Genomic DNA, 16,468 nt, shown 5'->3' on the forward strand with positions numbered 1-16,468 from the left:
TATCTGGACTCAAACTGACCTCCTTGACCTTTTATTTAACCGGAATCCTGTCGGTGTGGGCACTATTTGGCACAATAGCTGTCACTCTCTCATTTCTTCCTCTCAACCAGCTAATCTGTCCTCTGGCCCTGTTGGCAAGTCCACTGAGGATTAGACAACACCTGATACCTGCTCTGGTCTCAACAATGTTTGTGTCTGTTTGGGATGACAGTGACTGTGAGTCTTCATATTTACGATATGGCTGTTCTCCTCCAGGTGTGTCCTTTCTGTGTCCTCTCCATTCATGGACGACAGGAGAGGAGATGGCCAAAGACATCTTACAACACAGGTATGATCTTACTGTAAAACACAGGGACTGAATATCTGTGTTAAAGTACAATTAGACGTTGGAGAGCAATGTAGAGATGTATAATATTGAATGTGTCTTATTGTATTCCATGTTTGTGTCTTCGTGTAGAGGTGTGGTGGAGGGCCGTCTAGGGTGGTCAGTGCTGCTTAAGGAGCCGGCTCAGTGGGTCGAACTTGAGGGCTCCGACTACGTCCTCGACCTGATGTCAGACGTAGAGCTTCCTGCTGACTTTCCCAAACACATCAGCTACTTCATCATCTCTGCTCAGGAACCAACCAGAGTGCGGCCCAATGCCAGCATGTGAGACACACACATACACACGTAGTCACAGTTTTTGATTTTAGACTTTGGTCTGTCCAGTTCCAAAATGTTGTTTTTTTTCTGGTGGATATGTTAACTAGCATTTCTGTCAGCAGCCCCCCCCCCCCCCCCTCTTGAGTATTTATTCTATTATGTGTCGGTTCTCAGTTACTGAAGAGACTGTTCTTTCTAATTGTTTTAAAGAAGCCTGTTAGGTGGAGGATTTGACATGAAGGATGATGTCATATCTTCAGCCATACCTGGTTATAATGAGCTCAGCCAAGGTACATCATTATGGAATGTATATGGTTTAAGAACACTCATTGACAGTGATCAGAGCAGAGTGTGAGCTCCTCTCCTCTCCTGTCTTTTCTCAGACTTTGAGCCTCAGAGAGGGATGGATCGTTATCTTGACAGCCTGTTTGACCCTGTTCTCTCTGATGGATCTGGAGTAAGTTACATAATTCACTCACACTCACACTGGCAACATAGTTTGTTTTAGTTGACCACGTGAGAAGAGACCAAGCCTGTTAGCTAGTTGGACACCTAATCAGTATAAATTCTGTCATTTTCACTTTAATGCAGTAGGACTCATTCATTCACATGGATTGTAATAACATACCAGCTCTGACTCCACCACAGACTGTACACGCCACCTGATCATTGTTACAATAACAACTGCATTTGTAGGGAGTTAAATTCTTGTGTATTCAGTCAGAGCAATGGAGCAATAAACGCTGGCCACGTTGGATCTATCAGTCCTCAGCTGGGACGGTGATGTGGTGAATGTTAGCCATGCTATCGGATGTGGCTGACAGGAATTAGCATGTATCAGATGTGTTCTACAGACCTCTCCCACCCAGCAACCTATTACGTTACCCAGTTACCGTAACTGTCACAGTCACTAGATCGCCACGGTGATTTCCCACCCAGGCAACGTGGGGATCTGCTTACGAGGCACTGACACTCTGGCAAATGAAGGGCTTACTATTTAATGAGACATGGCCTACAGACACACACTCTCCTGAGGATTTATGGGTCAGTGGCTGATTTCTGATGGAACGGGTGCACTGGGACAGCAGGGGTTTCTCTGATCTGATGGTTAGACACTACAGAGCACAAACTCATAAATTAGATAAGGTACCCTGTCCACACTATATTCCTGTCTCTGTAGTCATGATTGCATTTTCAGTTTTAAAGTGTTCCTGTGTCTCCTCACAGGAAGTAGAATCAGCTGCAGGACTGACCAGCAGGATGAAGGGGGCTGGGGGAGTTGGTGGGGAATGGCATCAGCAAGGGCAGTCCACCGGCCCTCAGCTTCCACCTGGAGGTCCGCCACCAATACAGACACACATGCTAAATATTCGCACCTCACTATCCTCACAGATAAATGACAAAAAACAAACAAACACACTGCAAATCTGACAGAAATGTTATGTGTTTGTGTCCGCAGCTGTGAGAGTCCTCCCTGTGGGTGGCGTGATGTCGCCTCCTGTTGCTGCTGTGGCTCCTGTAACACCTGGTTCGTAACAAGTGTGATGACAAATATGAGAGAGAAACACATAAAACATGATTTTCCCATCTCTTCATCCTGTTTACTGTGTTTCTCCTCCAGATGCCCAGCAGGCTGCTTTGGCTCAGCAGCAGCAGACTATTGTGAACCAGCAGGCTGTCATCATGGTAACCCCTTACTTTGGATCTGTTTGTCTGTTTATCTGTTTTGGATGTGATTCATTGCATTGCATGTCATTTTCTTATATCTCAGGCACAGCAGATGACCATGCAGGCCATGGCCATGGTCACCAGCCCAGTGTCAAGTCCCCCCACCTCCCCAATCACAAGCCCTCCTATGAGTCCTCTGCTCCATCATCCTCCGAGCCCGTATGGCAGCCCATATGCTGTCCTACCCCCAAGTCCGTACGCAAACATCCCACCGAGCCCCTACGCTAACTTCACCCCTACTGCAACACACATGCCGCCCAGCCCCTACCCTCCCGCTAATCCCCAGAATCAGCCAGGGGCTCAGCCTCAGCCTCGGGCCTCCCGTCCTGACCCTCAGCTCAACTCTACCACAACTAACAAACCACAGCCAGCACAGCCCAAAGCTAACCCTGCTGCACAGGTCAGTAACTCCAACACACACAGTGTGTCAGCACTGACACACTGCATGATTCAGCACTGCTCTGTTTGTTGAAAAATGTTGTTGTTATCTAAAACTAAATGTACACAAGATGCAGTTATGGGCTAAATAAATTGTTCATTTCAAATAAAAATAAGAACTGGTATGTAAGTATGGTAATGAGCTGGAGTTTCTTGGGGAAAAAAACCCAAAACCCCTTCATAAAAATGCTTCAACAAATGATCCAAATTGTAAACACACTAATTTCTCTGCATAGTCACTTAAGGGGAATCAAATGTATTTGAAAGTAAAACAGAAATCTTAAAACAATAAATGAAAGGGACCCGAGGAGTGGTGCAGATGTGGATCTTACAGCTGCTCTTGAGTCTGGCTTTTATCTTATTATAATATCTGCAGTGTTCAGTGTTCTTTTTATTCTTATGAAACGAAATGATGTCATTAAGTACTGAATGAAAATAATCCTTCTTCAGAAGAAAGATTCTGAGTGCTATCTCTGTTTCCCCTCTGTGTGGATCTTTCAGGTTCAGTCAGGTAAGGACAGTGGCCCTCGCAGAAAGGCTCCAGGCATCCCCATAAACAAGGACAAACCAGCCAGGAAGTTTGGTGAGAGAGAGTGAGAGAAACCACGAAGACCAGAAAATCCCTCCAGTCCCTTTACACAGCAGAGAATAAGTCACTGATGGTTGTGTGTGTTTTAGCCCCAGTAGTAACGACTCCTCTGCCCCCTGCTGGAGAGGTGGTGAAGTCCTCAGCTCGGAACTCGGTTCACGTTGTCCCCAGCCAAGATATCCAAGGTAGCTGCATGTGAACACTCAAACCTCCTGTATGTGTGTCCTGTAGTTGTTTTTGATTATGAGATAATAGATTGCAACAATGAATGTCTCCTCTGAGCTGATATCAGTAATATTATTTTAAAGAAATCATCAAGAGGTACAACTCCCCACCACCACCACCAGACCCACTGCCGCCTGGCAAGAGGTGAGGTCAAACACACACACACACAAACTGGCAGATAGAGTGTAAAGCTGTGAAATATTTGCTGTAAAAGGCCTACAGTGATTTCTGCTTGTAAATACAGCACAGCAGTTGATGCTAAAACAAACCACCAACAGAGATTGACTGTGATGTTCATTCTTGCGTTAAGCACACAGCGCCAGGATGATTGTATTTACACACAACAAATGTGATGTGACACTGTGTGGATGTATTTAGGAGACCAGAGGGGAAGTTTAAGAAGAAGCAAACGGCTCGTGATGAAGCTTTACAGATCCTCAAACCCCAGATGGACAACCCCCCTGCTCCACAGGTAAACATGTCTGCCAAATGCTAGAAAAACACAGTCTTACATTGATTTAAGCCTCGCAATATGGAGGTACAGGTAATGTAGAAGAAAATATTTTCCTGTCTCTCCAGCCCAAACGTCCAGCTGCCCCATCACCCTCTGCTTCTGCAATAAAAGAGGCTGGGTTTAAGCCCACCAAGGTCACCAAAACAAGAGCGACTGACCGTCCCCTGCCCATACCTCCTCCAGGTACCAGTCAAACTCATCCACAACTCAGACACATAAGAACAAACCCTACACTAAAAGCCCACAGCCTTTTCACAGCTCTAGACTATTTCAAAATATGAGTGTCGATCGAGAGTATTAAAAAATGCAATGTGCAGTTTCTCGAGAGCTTCCAGTGGAGACAGAGACCATCCAGACACAGCTTCATCAGAGCACTAATGAAGAACACTACACCTACACCAATGTTCCCTGGAGGCTGTATCTGAGGAAGGAGGTGTGCACATACACAAACAAATATCTGTGTAGTCTAATGGGTCACGTCTCTAAATTCAGCCTTTCCTGTCCTGTATCCATATCAGCACAAAACAGCTTAACAACAGGGTGCCAGTGCTTTAACTGTTGTTTTTCTTGAACAGGTTTTCTACCCGAAAGACAGTTTTAACAATCCTCTGGTGCTCGATCTTATTTTCAAACAGGTAATGTTTTTACTTACTCTGTACTTCTTGTGCTCAGTAAACTTCCTGTAGTTGATCACAAAGATCACAGAACGATCCAAGTAAATTATTTCTAGCAATTTCTCTCCTCTACTCCGCTCTGTCCTGCAGATCGTGAATGACACCCTGTCAGAGGCGTGCGTTCGCATCACCCGGGATGAAAGGCAGAAAATGAAAGCTCTTTTCGGTAGTCTGTCTGTTCTTCCTGGAGACATGTTTTAAGACCGTATGCTCGAATCCAAACACATCTCTTTGACATTCATGAGTTCATGTGTCTGTTTGTGTGAATGACAGCTAAACACGGCGTCCAACAGAATATGGATCCAGTGGAGGAACACGTAAAGAAAACAATCGTCACAGCAGCCAGGGAAACCTGGGAAATATACTTCTCCCGACTCTTCCCTGCTTCGGTGAGGGTGGGGGTGAATCTCAGAAGAAAGTCACTCAGTGTGTTTTTTAAATGTTATTAAGCTGTGTCGTTTTGTGCGCAGGGTAGTGTAGGAACAGGTGTGCAGGTGTTGTCAGTGTCCCACAGCGGCATCAAACTGCTGAAGACCGTTAGAAGCAGTGCTGCAGCTCCAGACTATTTCAGAGTCCTACGACCCTACACGTATGTGCTGTGTCTGCATATTCAACGTTTTTTTATTATCCTGTTTGATAAGGCAGGATTAAGGCATGTTACAACTATGGATTAATTATATTATAGTACTATACATGTTATTAATAGTAATAACAGCCATTCAAATTTGAACTTGCCCACTGCTGATAGTGCTGCCAGTATAACGGCTGATACTGTCGTTCCCTCAGTGAGTCTCTCACTCTCCTCTGTGTGTTTTTTTTCAGTTATGCAGACATCCTGTTTGTGACCATCCCCTCTGAAAACATGCTGGAGTTCAACTTGACCAATGAAAAGCTGATCTTGTTCTCAGCCAAGGCACCACAAGTCAAACATCTCATAGACACCTTCATCAATGAGATCAAAAAGGCAGAGTATACACAGAGACACACAGATCATTTTATCAGCTTCAATTAGAAATCTACAGCACACTACCCACACCAAGCACAGTTTGTAGCCGCAGGTACAATCCTACTGTTCCTTTTGGAATGAGATACAGTATATATATTACTGCCACCTGCTGGTAAGGAGACTCATTTCATTTCGCTTAGGCACAGAATAGAAGCACTGGCTGGACAGTGGCTGTAGAAATTGTGTAGTTTTCAAGTGCAAATTTTTAGGACAGAAGCTGATTTTTTCATTTCAGTTTGATATGTCTGCCCCTTTAATTACTTGACACGTTTGTTTTTGTTTTTTTTTTTTAGGACTCTGATTATGTGATCGCAGAGCGTAACTTTGTGACGGATGACCGCTCAATGCTCAGTTTCCACAAAGGTGACATCATCAGGCTGCAGGTTATGGACGGACTTGAGAAAGGTAAGACATAAATTCTTGGTCTCTCTGTAATCTGAACATATATGAACGTAATGCGTTGTCCCATGTGCCTCCTCCAGGTTACAGCTATGGCTGTGTGGTGAGGAAGAAGGTGGTGTTTTTAGAGGAGCTGAAGAGAGACACTCAAGACTTTGGTGAGTGTTTATAAAATCCATCCATCCATCCATTATCTAGTAACCCGCTTCATCCTGCTGTGCAGGGTTATGGGGGGCTGGAGCCTATCCTAGCTAACTATAGGTGAGAGGCAGGGTACACCCTGGACAGGTCACCAGTCCATCGCAGGGCTTTTATTTTAAATCAAAACCATCATTTATGCATGTGACACCCAGTTGTTAGCATTGTGGCTGATGCCCAAATATAAGTGACAGCTTTGAAAAAATGTACTAACCTCGACTGAGTCTGTGTATCCTGGAGGTATGGCTGCATTTTAAAGCCAAAGTAAAATGGGTGCAGTGATGTCGACAGTGCCCAGGGCACTCTTTAAATACAATATTGTATCAGAACACTATTTTCCAGGAAGATGGCAGTGCAATCTGAAACATATTGATTCATCTTGTTTCTTGAGGATATAAACGATGAAATAGGATCACAGATGTAATGTCAAAGAGCCACTGGATGAGACAGATGACATTTTTCATTGCTCCCTGATAGCATATTTGTAATATATTGTGATGTATTGGCTCTTTCTTTGACCAGGAAGCTGGCCTTATAAACACAGGCTACAGAAAGCATGTCCATGTTTTATGTCCTCTGCTGTGCGTCAGGTTGGAAGTTTGGTGCCGTGTTTGGACGCTCTGGTGCATTTCCGGCTGAGTGCGTCCATCCCGTTGCTCCTCCGGACTTCCTTACACTGCCACTGGACCGCAAGTCGGAGCCTCGAGGTGGAGCAGGACAGTTCGCTGTGTCATCAGCTGTTGCTGTTGCCGTGGCGTCCACCATGGCTGCACATGAGATAGATCAAACGATTGAGGTTCACAAACACACTTACATATGGATTGTTTTTGTCTTTTCCTGTCAAACTGAAGTCAGATTGTTTTTCACTGTCAATCTTTGCCTTTAAGAAAGTTTCCCTTGATGGCTTTGGTGATGGAGATCTGGATGAGAGGGCTCTGCAGGACAGTAAATATGACATGTTGGAGTTTGCCAAGAAGTACTTCAGACAGGCACCCAGTGGGAAGGGGTGAGACCAGGACACAGACACACTGAAAAATACTCAAACAACTTGCCCACTAACAAAGAAATGATCAGTCTATCATTTCAGTTGTAGGTTTGTTTGAACAGTGCGAGACAGAACAATAACCGTTCCTTATTGTACAACATTTAAGTGTACTGTTGCTACTTTTATGTCACATCGTCTGAACACATTCTTCGGTCTAAATGCAGTGCACTGTGACTCATTCTTTTTCTCAGAGATTCCCTGAAAGTCAAAAACAAGGACAGAGACTCCAGGGAGCCCACAGAAATGATCAAGTTTTCCAAGGTGATTTTCTTGCTCTCATGTTCCCACAACTCTGCTATAGTGTGCTGAGTTGTTCATATCACGTTTTTCTCATTGCTTTTTTGCAGACTCCTCTGACAGGTTCTCTGATAGAGTTCACAGACCCAGCCATGAACAGAGTGGCAGGTGATCTCTTCCTGTGTAAGTCCTTACCTTCTCTCATCTCTCCTCTAGTTACATTGTCTTATTACACTCCAGCCTGATTCATTCCATGTTAAAAAGAGATGCTCGGTATCTTGTGGCATCTATGGCATGTGTGTCAATCCTGGTGGTGGGATCCCTCTTTCTCGTTTTACTTGATTTTGTTTCTTAGCTGGACAAAATGCAAAGCATACACATAATGAAGAGAGTAAATACTCAAATACAGTATTTGTGTTATTAGCTATAACTTGTGTTATTGATGTGTTGTAAAAGTGAAGAACTGTTGTGGATTTTGTGCAGCCATCATGCGTTTCATGGGTGATGCTCCGCCAAAGGGACAGTCAGAACAGGAAGTTGTCAGCACTTTTCTCAAGGTAAACATGCACATAATCTTTCCTGGAGCGGCAATATTCTCTTTAGAATTTGCTATCTATATGTGTTTATGTTTAAACATATATATATGTGTGTGTGTGTGTGTGTGTCCTCAGCTCATAGGAGAGTTCACCTTGATGAGGGATGAGGCTTACTGCCAGCTCCTCAAACAGCTTACTGCTAACACCAGCTCCAAACCGTAAGTCTGCTGGCTGCACATTAACGTTTTGCGAACATGCAAGCCTGTTTTGTCGGTGAGCCTGTGATCCTGAGCGTTTCTCTGCACTCTTGTGCTCTGAAGCGATAGTTGCCAGCGGGGCTGGAGGCTGCTGTACATCCTGACTGCTTTCCATCGCTGCTCTGAAGTCCTCAAGCCCTTCCTGCTGAAGTACTTGCAGCAGGCCTCTCGCAGTGCGGGGGCACAGTATCAGGGTGAAAACACATTAACACAAAGCTTAAATCTGTTCCAGCGCATTATCAAAGCCAACACTGTGTAATCGTTTTTTTTTTTTTTGTCAACGTGTTAGGCATAGCTAAAGCGTCCGAGCAGAATCTGAAGAAGACGTTCCAGTATGGTGGTCGCATTGTTTCACCCAACAGCATGGAGCTGAAGGCTATGATGGTCAGTACCTCCGTTGATTTAAGTGCTGCGGCACCAGAGATGATTATTTATTATACAGACAGTGAAGACTTGAATGGTGCATTCAAGTCCATGGGAATGTTCAAAGTCTAATTTCGGTCTTTGAAAATTCCTACATTTTCTTTTTATAATGAATGCTGTCATTTTGGCACTTTAACAAAGAAAACATGCATTTAAAACGTGGATTTTGAGGTTCTGAGGGTTGAAGCACAATCTCTGTGTCAAAGAGGTTGCACACATGCTGGCATGCACTTTGAAAGCACACACTTTCTTTTCATAATTCCTCATTTTTATACATTGAACAAAGAGAAACACTCCTCACAGTTTGAAGTGTAATTATTGAAATAAGCAGAAAATGAATGTGTCTATTTGAATTACTGCTCCTTTGAAGCATAGGACTGGCTGTCTGCGTATCCAAAGCCTGATATAGCTTTTCTGTCTGCGCCTGAGCTTCATTATGGTCCAAAATCTAGTACAAAAACATCAGTGTTGCAGTGGGTGACACATTCCTCGGGACTTCAGTCTGAAAATAGCTCCCCAAAAAATTCACACTTTACTCCTGTTTCAGCAATATTTGGGGAAAAGTGCAGCGCCCAGCTGTTTTAGCAAGTAATTAAAACAAGCAACTGTAGACCCACAAGTCATGTTTAAAGATTTATGCAGAAAACAAGGGACATGGGGCTGAATGCAGAGACAAGGGAGTGTAATGAGACAAACACACTGAATGTCATTATTCTTTAAATATTTGTGTTGAGTACTTAATAACATCATAGAAACAGCACAGAAATACCTCAAAATTACACAAAATGACTTCATCATGTGTACATTGATTAAAATATCCAGTGAATGCACAGTATGTTAATATGAGGCTGTTTCGTTCCCTCAGGCGGGGCGTAGCTCTAAACGCCAACTGTTGCTCTTTCCCGGAGGCATTGAACGGCACGTTAAAGTCAAAACATGCTCTGTAAGTCTTCACCTACTGCTGGCAGTTCACCATCTCTGGTGTGCATGCGGATGAGCGTGTGTGTGTTGATACTGTTGTGTTGTTGTTTTTTTCAGGTTGCCCTGGAGGCGATTGAGGAGCTGTGTTATGAAATGGGTTTACACAGACTGGAGGCCATGGAGGAATACGCTGTGTTTTTAGTGACCAACAGAGGTGTGCTCAAAGACATTAACACAGACAGGCACACAAACATTATTAGTGCACGAAGTCTCCTCGTCCCGTCAGTGAAGCAGATCCACTCACAGATCACGTGTCAGCCCGCTCTCTGGTTTCTGGCTGTGGGAGAAAGTCATTCATGTTCATGGCAAAACAATGGAAGACGGCTCACTGTCAACTTTTCATTTCCGATACACGGGCCGCAAAACTGTCTGCCAACGATACAGTATTATCCACCAAGACGCTAATGTGACATCCAGCTTTTATTGTTGTCTTTCCTTTTTTTTTGTCTTTCTATGGATCTAAGTTGAAAAGCAGTATAAGATACCAACACTACAACAGACGCATATACACAAACATTGTTCCTTTTCTGCTGTCTGTAGGTGCACATTGATTTACTATGTTGTTTTCACTGTTAGAGTCCATTGAAAAAATGCTTGGCTGTCAGTAAAAAAGGTGGTGAATGCTGAAGGGGTTAAATATCTCCACGTGATAAGAGCTGGCAGCTGCTCCCCTCGTGTGCTATTCCGAAGCTCATGCAGGTCATGCAGCGTGATATTTCAGTAGTTTAGTGGTTAGTATTAGAATAGGAAGTCTCTCATAGAGCAAATTTGTGGAATGAAAAACATTACATGTCTGTGGTTGGGTGTGTTTAGGTCAGAATGTGCGTCCTCTGAACAAGCACGAGTACATCCTGGATGTGGCAACAGAGGCTGAGGTAGTCGACACCAACTACAGCTTCTGGTTCAGACGTGTCGTCTGGACTCAGCCGCTCAAGTTTGAGAATGAGCTCTGTGTCGCCATGCACTACAACCAGGTACGTCAGGTGGTGTTTTATTTACTGCACACACACTATATTTACTGATAGGAATGTAAATGAATGAACAACTCTGTCTGTGTGAACATTCAGATCCTTCCAGACTATCGTAAAGGTCTGCTGAATGTTCTTCCACACGGAAAAATCAGCGACCAACTCTTCCACCAGATCTCCAAACTGGCAGCTCTGCAGCACAGAGCCAAAGACATCATCTTCATCCCAAGCATGTAAGAATGCACATTTTGTCTAGCACTGATTAAATAATATTTTATTTTCAATAGATCAAATATCGACCTAAACCGTGACATCATAATGTTTACAGGGATGTAAACTCTTCCTGTTTTTATTTTGTATTTACATTAATTTCAAGTAAGCTAACAGCTAATTTCAATTTGTTATCCCTAAAATAATGAACAAACACTAAAAGTAGATTAGAAAAATCATAATAAATAATTATGTACTACATTCAATACTGAAAACAAAAAACATTATGAAATATTATTGTATATTTTTCTAAAGTTTGGATTCCTGTTGCAGCACTTCTGTAAATACAGGCCCAGTCTAACGTGCAGTCACCAGTTGGCTGTTATTTTTTTACTTTCTCAACTGTGTAAACTCTTGATGATTTCTCGCTCTCGCCGCGGTTATCGCCGTCTCTTTCCTCCCACACGCAGCACAGCTCACTGACTTGTGTAAAATCACTGGGAGGAATGTTGGAAGTCACGGAGTGAAGCAGCCCGCTGTTTATCTGAGATTGTGTTTCTCTCTCCTCCAGACACGAATTATCCGAGTACATCGCCGCACCTCTCTTCAAAAAGCAGCCTCCCCAGCAGTGGGTTACCATGGTGACGCAGCACATGCAGCAAGTACAGACCCTGAACCCACACCAGGCCAGAGCCCAGTTTCTGGGTAATATCACTGCTCATAATTAGGGGAGGTGCAGTTGAACTGCGTACGATGTTTAACTGTTTGTATATAAAACAACAAACCTGGATGTCTGAGGTTGCTCTGTCTTGTTGCACACAGGGCTGGTTAGTGCGTTCCCTATGTTTGGCTCCTCGTTCTTCTACATCCACAGCAGCAGCTCCACCACCTTCTACGCTCCCTGTATTGTTGCTGTCAATCAGCATGGTCTCCACTTTCTACACAAAAATACACACGTAAGGAACCACGCAGACACACTGACGCTCGCTGTGTGACTCAGCTCACTGTGACAGGACAGAGCGTCGCTGTGTTATAAAGTTTGGTCTACTTGTTTTAGGAGACGATGGCGGTGGTCCCCCTGGTGGAGGTGCATTCCAGCCGCACACAGAGACCTACTGCTGGAACCAGTTACCCATATGTAGACCTTACCTTGGGGGACATGAACACACAGCGGCTCGTTCAGCTGCAGCTTGAGCAGGTACGACAGCACGGTGACACAGACACATTGTTGGTGAGGTTCTGTTTCAGCTCCTCTGATGATGCTGATGCTGCTTCTGTTGGTCCACAGGGCCTGGAGCTGTGTCGAGTCATCGCCATGCAGGTAGAAAACATGATGTCTGTGCGAGAAAAAAGGCTCACTCTGCCACCCAGCGAAATCACCATGTTGTAGCACATCGTTATTCACTCTTTGCACAAACTTTTATATTATCACACACACACACACAGCACACAGCTGGTGAATCATTCATAAATAACCTACCTCTTCTCAGGTGTTTGCTGTATGTAGTGCACACGTCTCACATAAACACGTTCTATGATTATTGTCCTGCAACAACTGAGCAAAGTGCAGCCAGGAAACAGTGCGTCCGGATATTGATCAATGCGTTTTTTTCAGGGTGACATTGATAATTGCACTTTGTAGTATAGTTTTCATACATTTCACTTTGCAGATATTTTATGAACAGGAGTTGTTATTGAACAGTGAGAGGGCTCTTGTCATTACTACATTTTATAATGTGTTTTTTATTTTTTACAATTGACTGTAAAACATGGAGTTGGTGTAAAGAATTATGTTGAACTAATGTTAATGCATTATTTTATAAAGATCATTTTACCAGAATAAAATGGAGAGCGTTGAGAGAATACGTTTGGATGAGTGGTTGATCGTGCTGTGTACTTGAAGTGAAATAAATCTCAGTAACTACAACAAGGATCAGCACAGACCCTTGGAAGAGGCGTGTGGGCTTGGTGGAGGTAAATAAAGGTTAGTGGGACAGAATTAGCAGCAGTGGACTGGTGTGTCCTCAGGCCTCCACAAATGGATGTAGTACCTCCCCGAACCGACAAATCAACTGCGCATGCGCACATCCCTGGCAGGTTACATGAGTTTATTTTCAGCCCTTCTCTTGGAGACGGGGTATGGAGGTATAAACTAACGGTGGCGTGCTGTTTTTTGCTTAAATAACACTGTGTCAGTCGAACTCTTGGGGTTGAACACTGAGTGGGAACGTTTCCGGAGCGTCCAGGTTTGGAATTTGGCGGTGACATGTGAAATGTTGCTGTGTGGTTTGCGGGTATTTCCAGGCGGAGACGGACAGACCAAGCCAGGCTAGTTGAGCTAACTAGCTAGCTGTGCAGCTCATATAGCACATTTGGCCTGTCCACTGGCAGAGCGTAGTGCCCTGTCAGCGCGGCGTTTTATTACGGCTGTTTGTTTGAAAGCGTCCTGTATTATCATCCACAGACCGGCCCCGTGTCACAGCAGACCGCTGCTTCTATGCAGAGACGGGGCGGCGGAGCAACTTAGCCAATGTTAGCTGCTTTTGTGGGCTGTGCACCACCGTGACGGGGAGGGTGACTGTATGATAAGTGATATTCATCCGTCTAACCCGTCACATTCTAGCCAGACTCCCGTTAAATCAGTGCTGAAATGCAGCGCTGATACATGCTAGCTGTTAGCTAGGAGCTCCACGTAGCAGCACACCGGTCATATTGTTTTGGCTGACATGGCAGCCAGCGGATACTCTGACCTGAGGGAGAAGCTGAAATCCATGACTCCACACAGAGATGACCACAAAAATAAATACGAGACGAGTAACGGCAGCGGGAAAACCCGAAAGCGAAAGTATCGAGAATCGGACGATGATGATTACGAGCACAGTGATGACAGCGCGGAGCTCCGGGAGCAGGAGGCCTGCCGGGTGAGGAGCAGCATCCTGCAAAAGAGTATCTTTACACCGGAGGAGTGCGCCCGCATCGAGGAGAAGATAGACGAGGTGGTTGCCCATGGAGAGGCTGGACTTTACCGTCAACACACCGTGGATAGGGCACCTCTCCGCAACAAGTATTTCTTCGGGGAGGGTTACACGTACGGAGCACAGCTGGAGAAGCGTGGACCGGGCCAGGAGCGTCTGTACCGCAAAGGAGAAGTGGATGAGATCCCGAGCTGGGTGCACGAGCTGGTGATCAATCCCCTGGTGTCCCAGGGAGTGATCCCTGAGGATTTTGTAAACAGTGCAGTCATCAATGATTATCAGCCAGGTGGCTGCATCGTGTCACATGTAGATCCTTTGCATATCTTCGCACGGCCCATCGTCTCAGTGTCTTTCTTCAGTGACAGCGCGCTCTGCTTCGGCTGCCGCTTCCAGTTCAAACCGATCCGGGTGTCTGAGCCTGTCTTCATCCTGCCTGTGAGGAGAGGGAGTGTCACAGTGCTCAGGTACATGTAGTAGTGTTGCCGTCATGTAGCTGCTCAGGTCTGGAGGTATTGTCACTAAAAGCCTTTTCTTTCTTAGTGGTTATGCTGCTGATGAAATTACCCACTGCATCCGGCCCCAAGACATCAAGGAGCGGCGTGCAGTCATCATTCTCAGAAAGTGAGTCGTCGTGTTAGAATTTATAAAGTACTGATCTCAGAATCCCTGTGACTCCAGTGTTTCTGCTTGTGCTTCTGCTTCCTGCCAGGACCAGACCTGACGCTCCCCGGCTAGACTCTGACAGCCCTTTACAGTCCTCCCCTGCAGAGAGACCCACTTTTCTGAAAGCCAAACGCTCTCATCGCAAAGCAGACCCCGATGCTGCTCACAGGTATAAGCTCACACCTACACAAAGAGGTATTCGTTAATTAAAATCAATCAAGATCAGTCATGCCCACCTTGAAAACAAGTGATATTGTGCAACATGTGGCTGTGTGTACAGATGGATGAACAGCTCCATTGCATGTTGGTAGAATGGATATAGCTTTTAACAAGTAGGGCACAATCAGGCATGTGATGCATGATCCAACCTGTCTCCCACAGGCCGAGAGTTCTGGAGATGGATAAAGAGGAGAACAGACATCCATCGCTGTCCCATCACCGTCGTCACAGCATCAGTTCAGAGAACTATCGGAGGCACGGTCAAGAACACGACAAACACCGTGAGAGTTCCGGGCGCAAAGTCAAAATGAGACGCCACTGAGCATATACACGTACACATATAGACATCTCTGTTCTTTTATGTATTTCAATATTGTAACATTTATTGATCAGTCTTCATTTCATTGATCCACTTGGAGTCTGGCACACGGAGCACAGCCGAGTCTGCATTTTGATTTGAGTCTGAATCAGTTTGAATATATGTTTCTGGCAGACCAGCTGGTGTCTCTACTGCATATTGCAGATCCTCAAATTACTTACTACACATAGGCTTTGTTGTTTAATTACCTTACAGAATTCTTTGTCTCTATGTTCATAGATACTTCAGAATGGCATGTATTTTTTGTAACCATGTACAGAGCTCGAGGGCTAAAAGGAAGCTGTATGGACTTGTACAAAAGGAAACCTGAGCTGTAATCTAACTTGTTATAATGTATAATACATTTGTAAAGTCTTTGATTGGGGGCTTTTATGGAGAATGAACCTTTATTTTTTTCCACACCTACATTTCTGATTCATACCTTGTACTGTGCCATGTTTTTTCTTTGTCTAATCCAGATTCCTATTACAGTTTACACGGCAGATGTGCAGTCGTCTGACTCTCACCCCATTCCACCGAGGCAGTCTGAGATTTGGTTCAATCCCTAACCTGCGTTTTGCATTTTGACAGCCAAAGAAAGGGGTTTAAAAACATCTTCGACTCTTAACGCCAGAAGCTGGTGATAGGATTGTTGTGAAGAAGTAAATATGGATGTGAAATAGAAGACAGTGAGTCATACAGTGATGATGTAGCTCTATAGCCTGTGCTGGCTAGGTATTAGAAGCTGAACCTGCTCTGCACTGGTGGAAAGGAGCTGTATGTGTCATGCAAACACAGCTCTTGATATTGTACATCGACTAAACTGATACTTTACGGAGTGATGAAAAACCCAGGTCTCGTTTTGCACTCCTGTTTCACATTAAACCTGCTTTACCCAGAGTAGAGGCAGAAGACATGATGTTGCCCTTCTTGTTAAATCTCCCTTATTGAAATTTGGGTCAGTCAAACCTTAATTTGAGCAAAACCTCCTCTATTGTGTGTTGTGTTTTGCTCCAGTCTGTACAGGGCTGAAAAGAAACTTGGTTTCCAGATGTCCTTGTCCTTGCTGTTTGCCGTGTAAACACATACATTTGATGTTTGCTTCTAGTCGGCCATGTTTGGCAGAGGTACTCATTAGTTGGCTGCCAGGTTAGTCTGGAGTTACACATGAACAAAAATAAC

The 16,468-nt window shown here is 44.6% G+C and overlaps 2 protein-coding genes across 2 annotated transcripts in view; both read left to right on the forward strand.

Moving 5' to 3' along the window:
- myo15ab (myosin XVAb) overlaps positions 1 to 12,563 on the forward strand; it is a 33,460-nt gene extending 20,897 nt beyond the window's left edge. Inside the window, exons 39-75 of the mRNA XM_028432189.1 lie at positions 256 to 328; positions 458 to 649; positions 854 to 933; positions 1,027 to 1,100; positions 1,871 to 1,979; positions 2,103 to 2,171; positions 2,265 to 2,329; positions 2,415 to 2,771; positions 3,311 to 3,392; positions 3,488 to 3,583; positions 3,707 to 3,767; positions 4,002 to 4,095; positions 4,203 to 4,320; positions 4,455 to 4,570; positions 4,713 to 4,772; positions 4,902 to 4,977; positions 5,085 to 5,200; positions 5,282 to 5,400; positions 5,634 to 5,775; positions 6,111 to 6,222; positions 6,300 to 6,374; positions 7,005 to 7,210; positions 7,302 to 7,420; positions 7,651 to 7,720; positions 7,807 to 7,879; positions 8,180 to 8,253; positions 8,368 to 8,450; positions 8,553 to 8,683; positions 8,779 to 8,873; positions 9,778 to 9,855; positions 9,951 to 10,047; positions 10,707 to 10,867; positions 10,961 to 11,094; positions 11,643 to 11,776; positions 11,894 to 12,027; positions 12,129 to 12,269; positions 12,360 to 12,563. Of these exons, the coding sequence (XP_028287990.1) occupies positions 256 to 328; positions 458 to 649; positions 854 to 933; positions 1,027 to 1,100; positions 1,871 to 1,979; positions 2,103 to 2,171; positions 2,265 to 2,329; positions 2,415 to 2,771; positions 3,311 to 3,392; positions 3,488 to 3,583; positions 3,707 to 3,767; positions 4,002 to 4,095; positions 4,203 to 4,320; positions 4,455 to 4,570; positions 4,713 to 4,772; positions 4,902 to 4,977; positions 5,085 to 5,200; positions 5,282 to 5,400; positions 5,634 to 5,775; positions 6,111 to 6,222; positions 6,300 to 6,374; positions 7,005 to 7,210; positions 7,302 to 7,420; positions 7,651 to 7,720; positions 7,807 to 7,879; positions 8,180 to 8,253; positions 8,368 to 8,450; positions 8,553 to 8,683; positions 8,779 to 8,873; positions 9,778 to 9,855; positions 9,951 to 10,047; positions 10,707 to 10,867; positions 10,961 to 11,094; positions 11,643 to 11,776; positions 11,894 to 12,027; positions 12,129 to 12,269; positions 12,360 to 12,461 (4,118 nt within the window). The 3' untranslated portion in view covers positions 12,462 to 12,563. The remainder of the gene's footprint in view (positions 1 to 255; positions 329 to 457; positions 650 to 853; positions 934 to 1,026; positions 1,101 to 1,870; positions 1,980 to 2,102; positions 2,172 to 2,264; positions 2,330 to 2,414; positions 2,772 to 3,310; positions 3,393 to 3,487; positions 3,584 to 3,706; positions 3,768 to 4,001; positions 4,096 to 4,202; positions 4,321 to 4,454; positions 4,571 to 4,712; positions 4,773 to 4,901; positions 4,978 to 5,084; positions 5,201 to 5,281; positions 5,401 to 5,633; positions 5,776 to 6,110; positions 6,223 to 6,299; positions 6,375 to 7,004; positions 7,211 to 7,301; positions 7,421 to 7,650; positions 7,721 to 7,806; positions 7,880 to 8,179; positions 8,254 to 8,367; positions 8,451 to 8,552; positions 8,684 to 8,778; positions 8,874 to 9,777; positions 9,856 to 9,950; positions 10,048 to 10,706; positions 10,868 to 10,960; positions 11,095 to 11,642; positions 11,777 to 11,893; positions 12,028 to 12,128; positions 12,270 to 12,359) is intronic.
- A 595-nt stretch (positions 12,564 to 13,158) lies between these two features.
- alkbh5 (alkB homolog 5, RNA demethylase) lies at positions 13,159 to 15,789 on the forward strand. The gene is made up of 4 exons (XM_028409266.1): positions 13,159 to 14,510; positions 14,587 to 14,667; positions 14,756 to 14,878; positions 15,091 to 15,789. The coding sequence occupies exons 1-4, from the start codon at positions 13,798 to 13,800 to the stop codon at positions 15,248 to 15,250; spliced, it is 1,077 nt and encodes a 358-aa protein (XP_028265067.1). The 5' UTR covers positions 13,159 to 13,797; the 3' UTR covers positions 15,251 to 15,789.
- The last annotated feature ends 679 nt before the right edge of the window (positions 15,790 to 16,468 follow it).

The sequence above is a fragment of the Parambassis ranga genome, chromosome 1 (assembly GCF_900634625.1).
Source record: "Parambassis ranga chromosome 1, fParRan2.1, whole genome shotgun sequence".
Classification (NCBI taxonomy): Eukaryota; Metazoa; Chordata; class Actinopteri; family Ambassidae; genus Parambassis; species Parambassis ranga.

What these genes read in the sequence shown, in the direction of transcription:
- alkbh5 (XM_028409266.1), top strand. Translation starts at nt 13,798, where the DNA reads ATGGCAGCCAGCGGATACTCTGACCTGAGGGAGAAGCTGAAATCCATG. An exon ending in GCAGTCATCATTCTCAGAAA is followed by an intron (nt 14,668 to 14,755) that starts GTGAGTCGTCGT and finishes GCTTCCTGCCAG; the next exon opens with GACCAGACCTGACGCTCCCC. An exon ending in GACCCCGATGCTGCTCACAG is followed by an intron (nt 14,879 to 15,090) that starts GTATAAGCTCAC and finishes TGTCTCCCACAG; the next exon opens with GCCGAGAGTTCTGGAGATGG.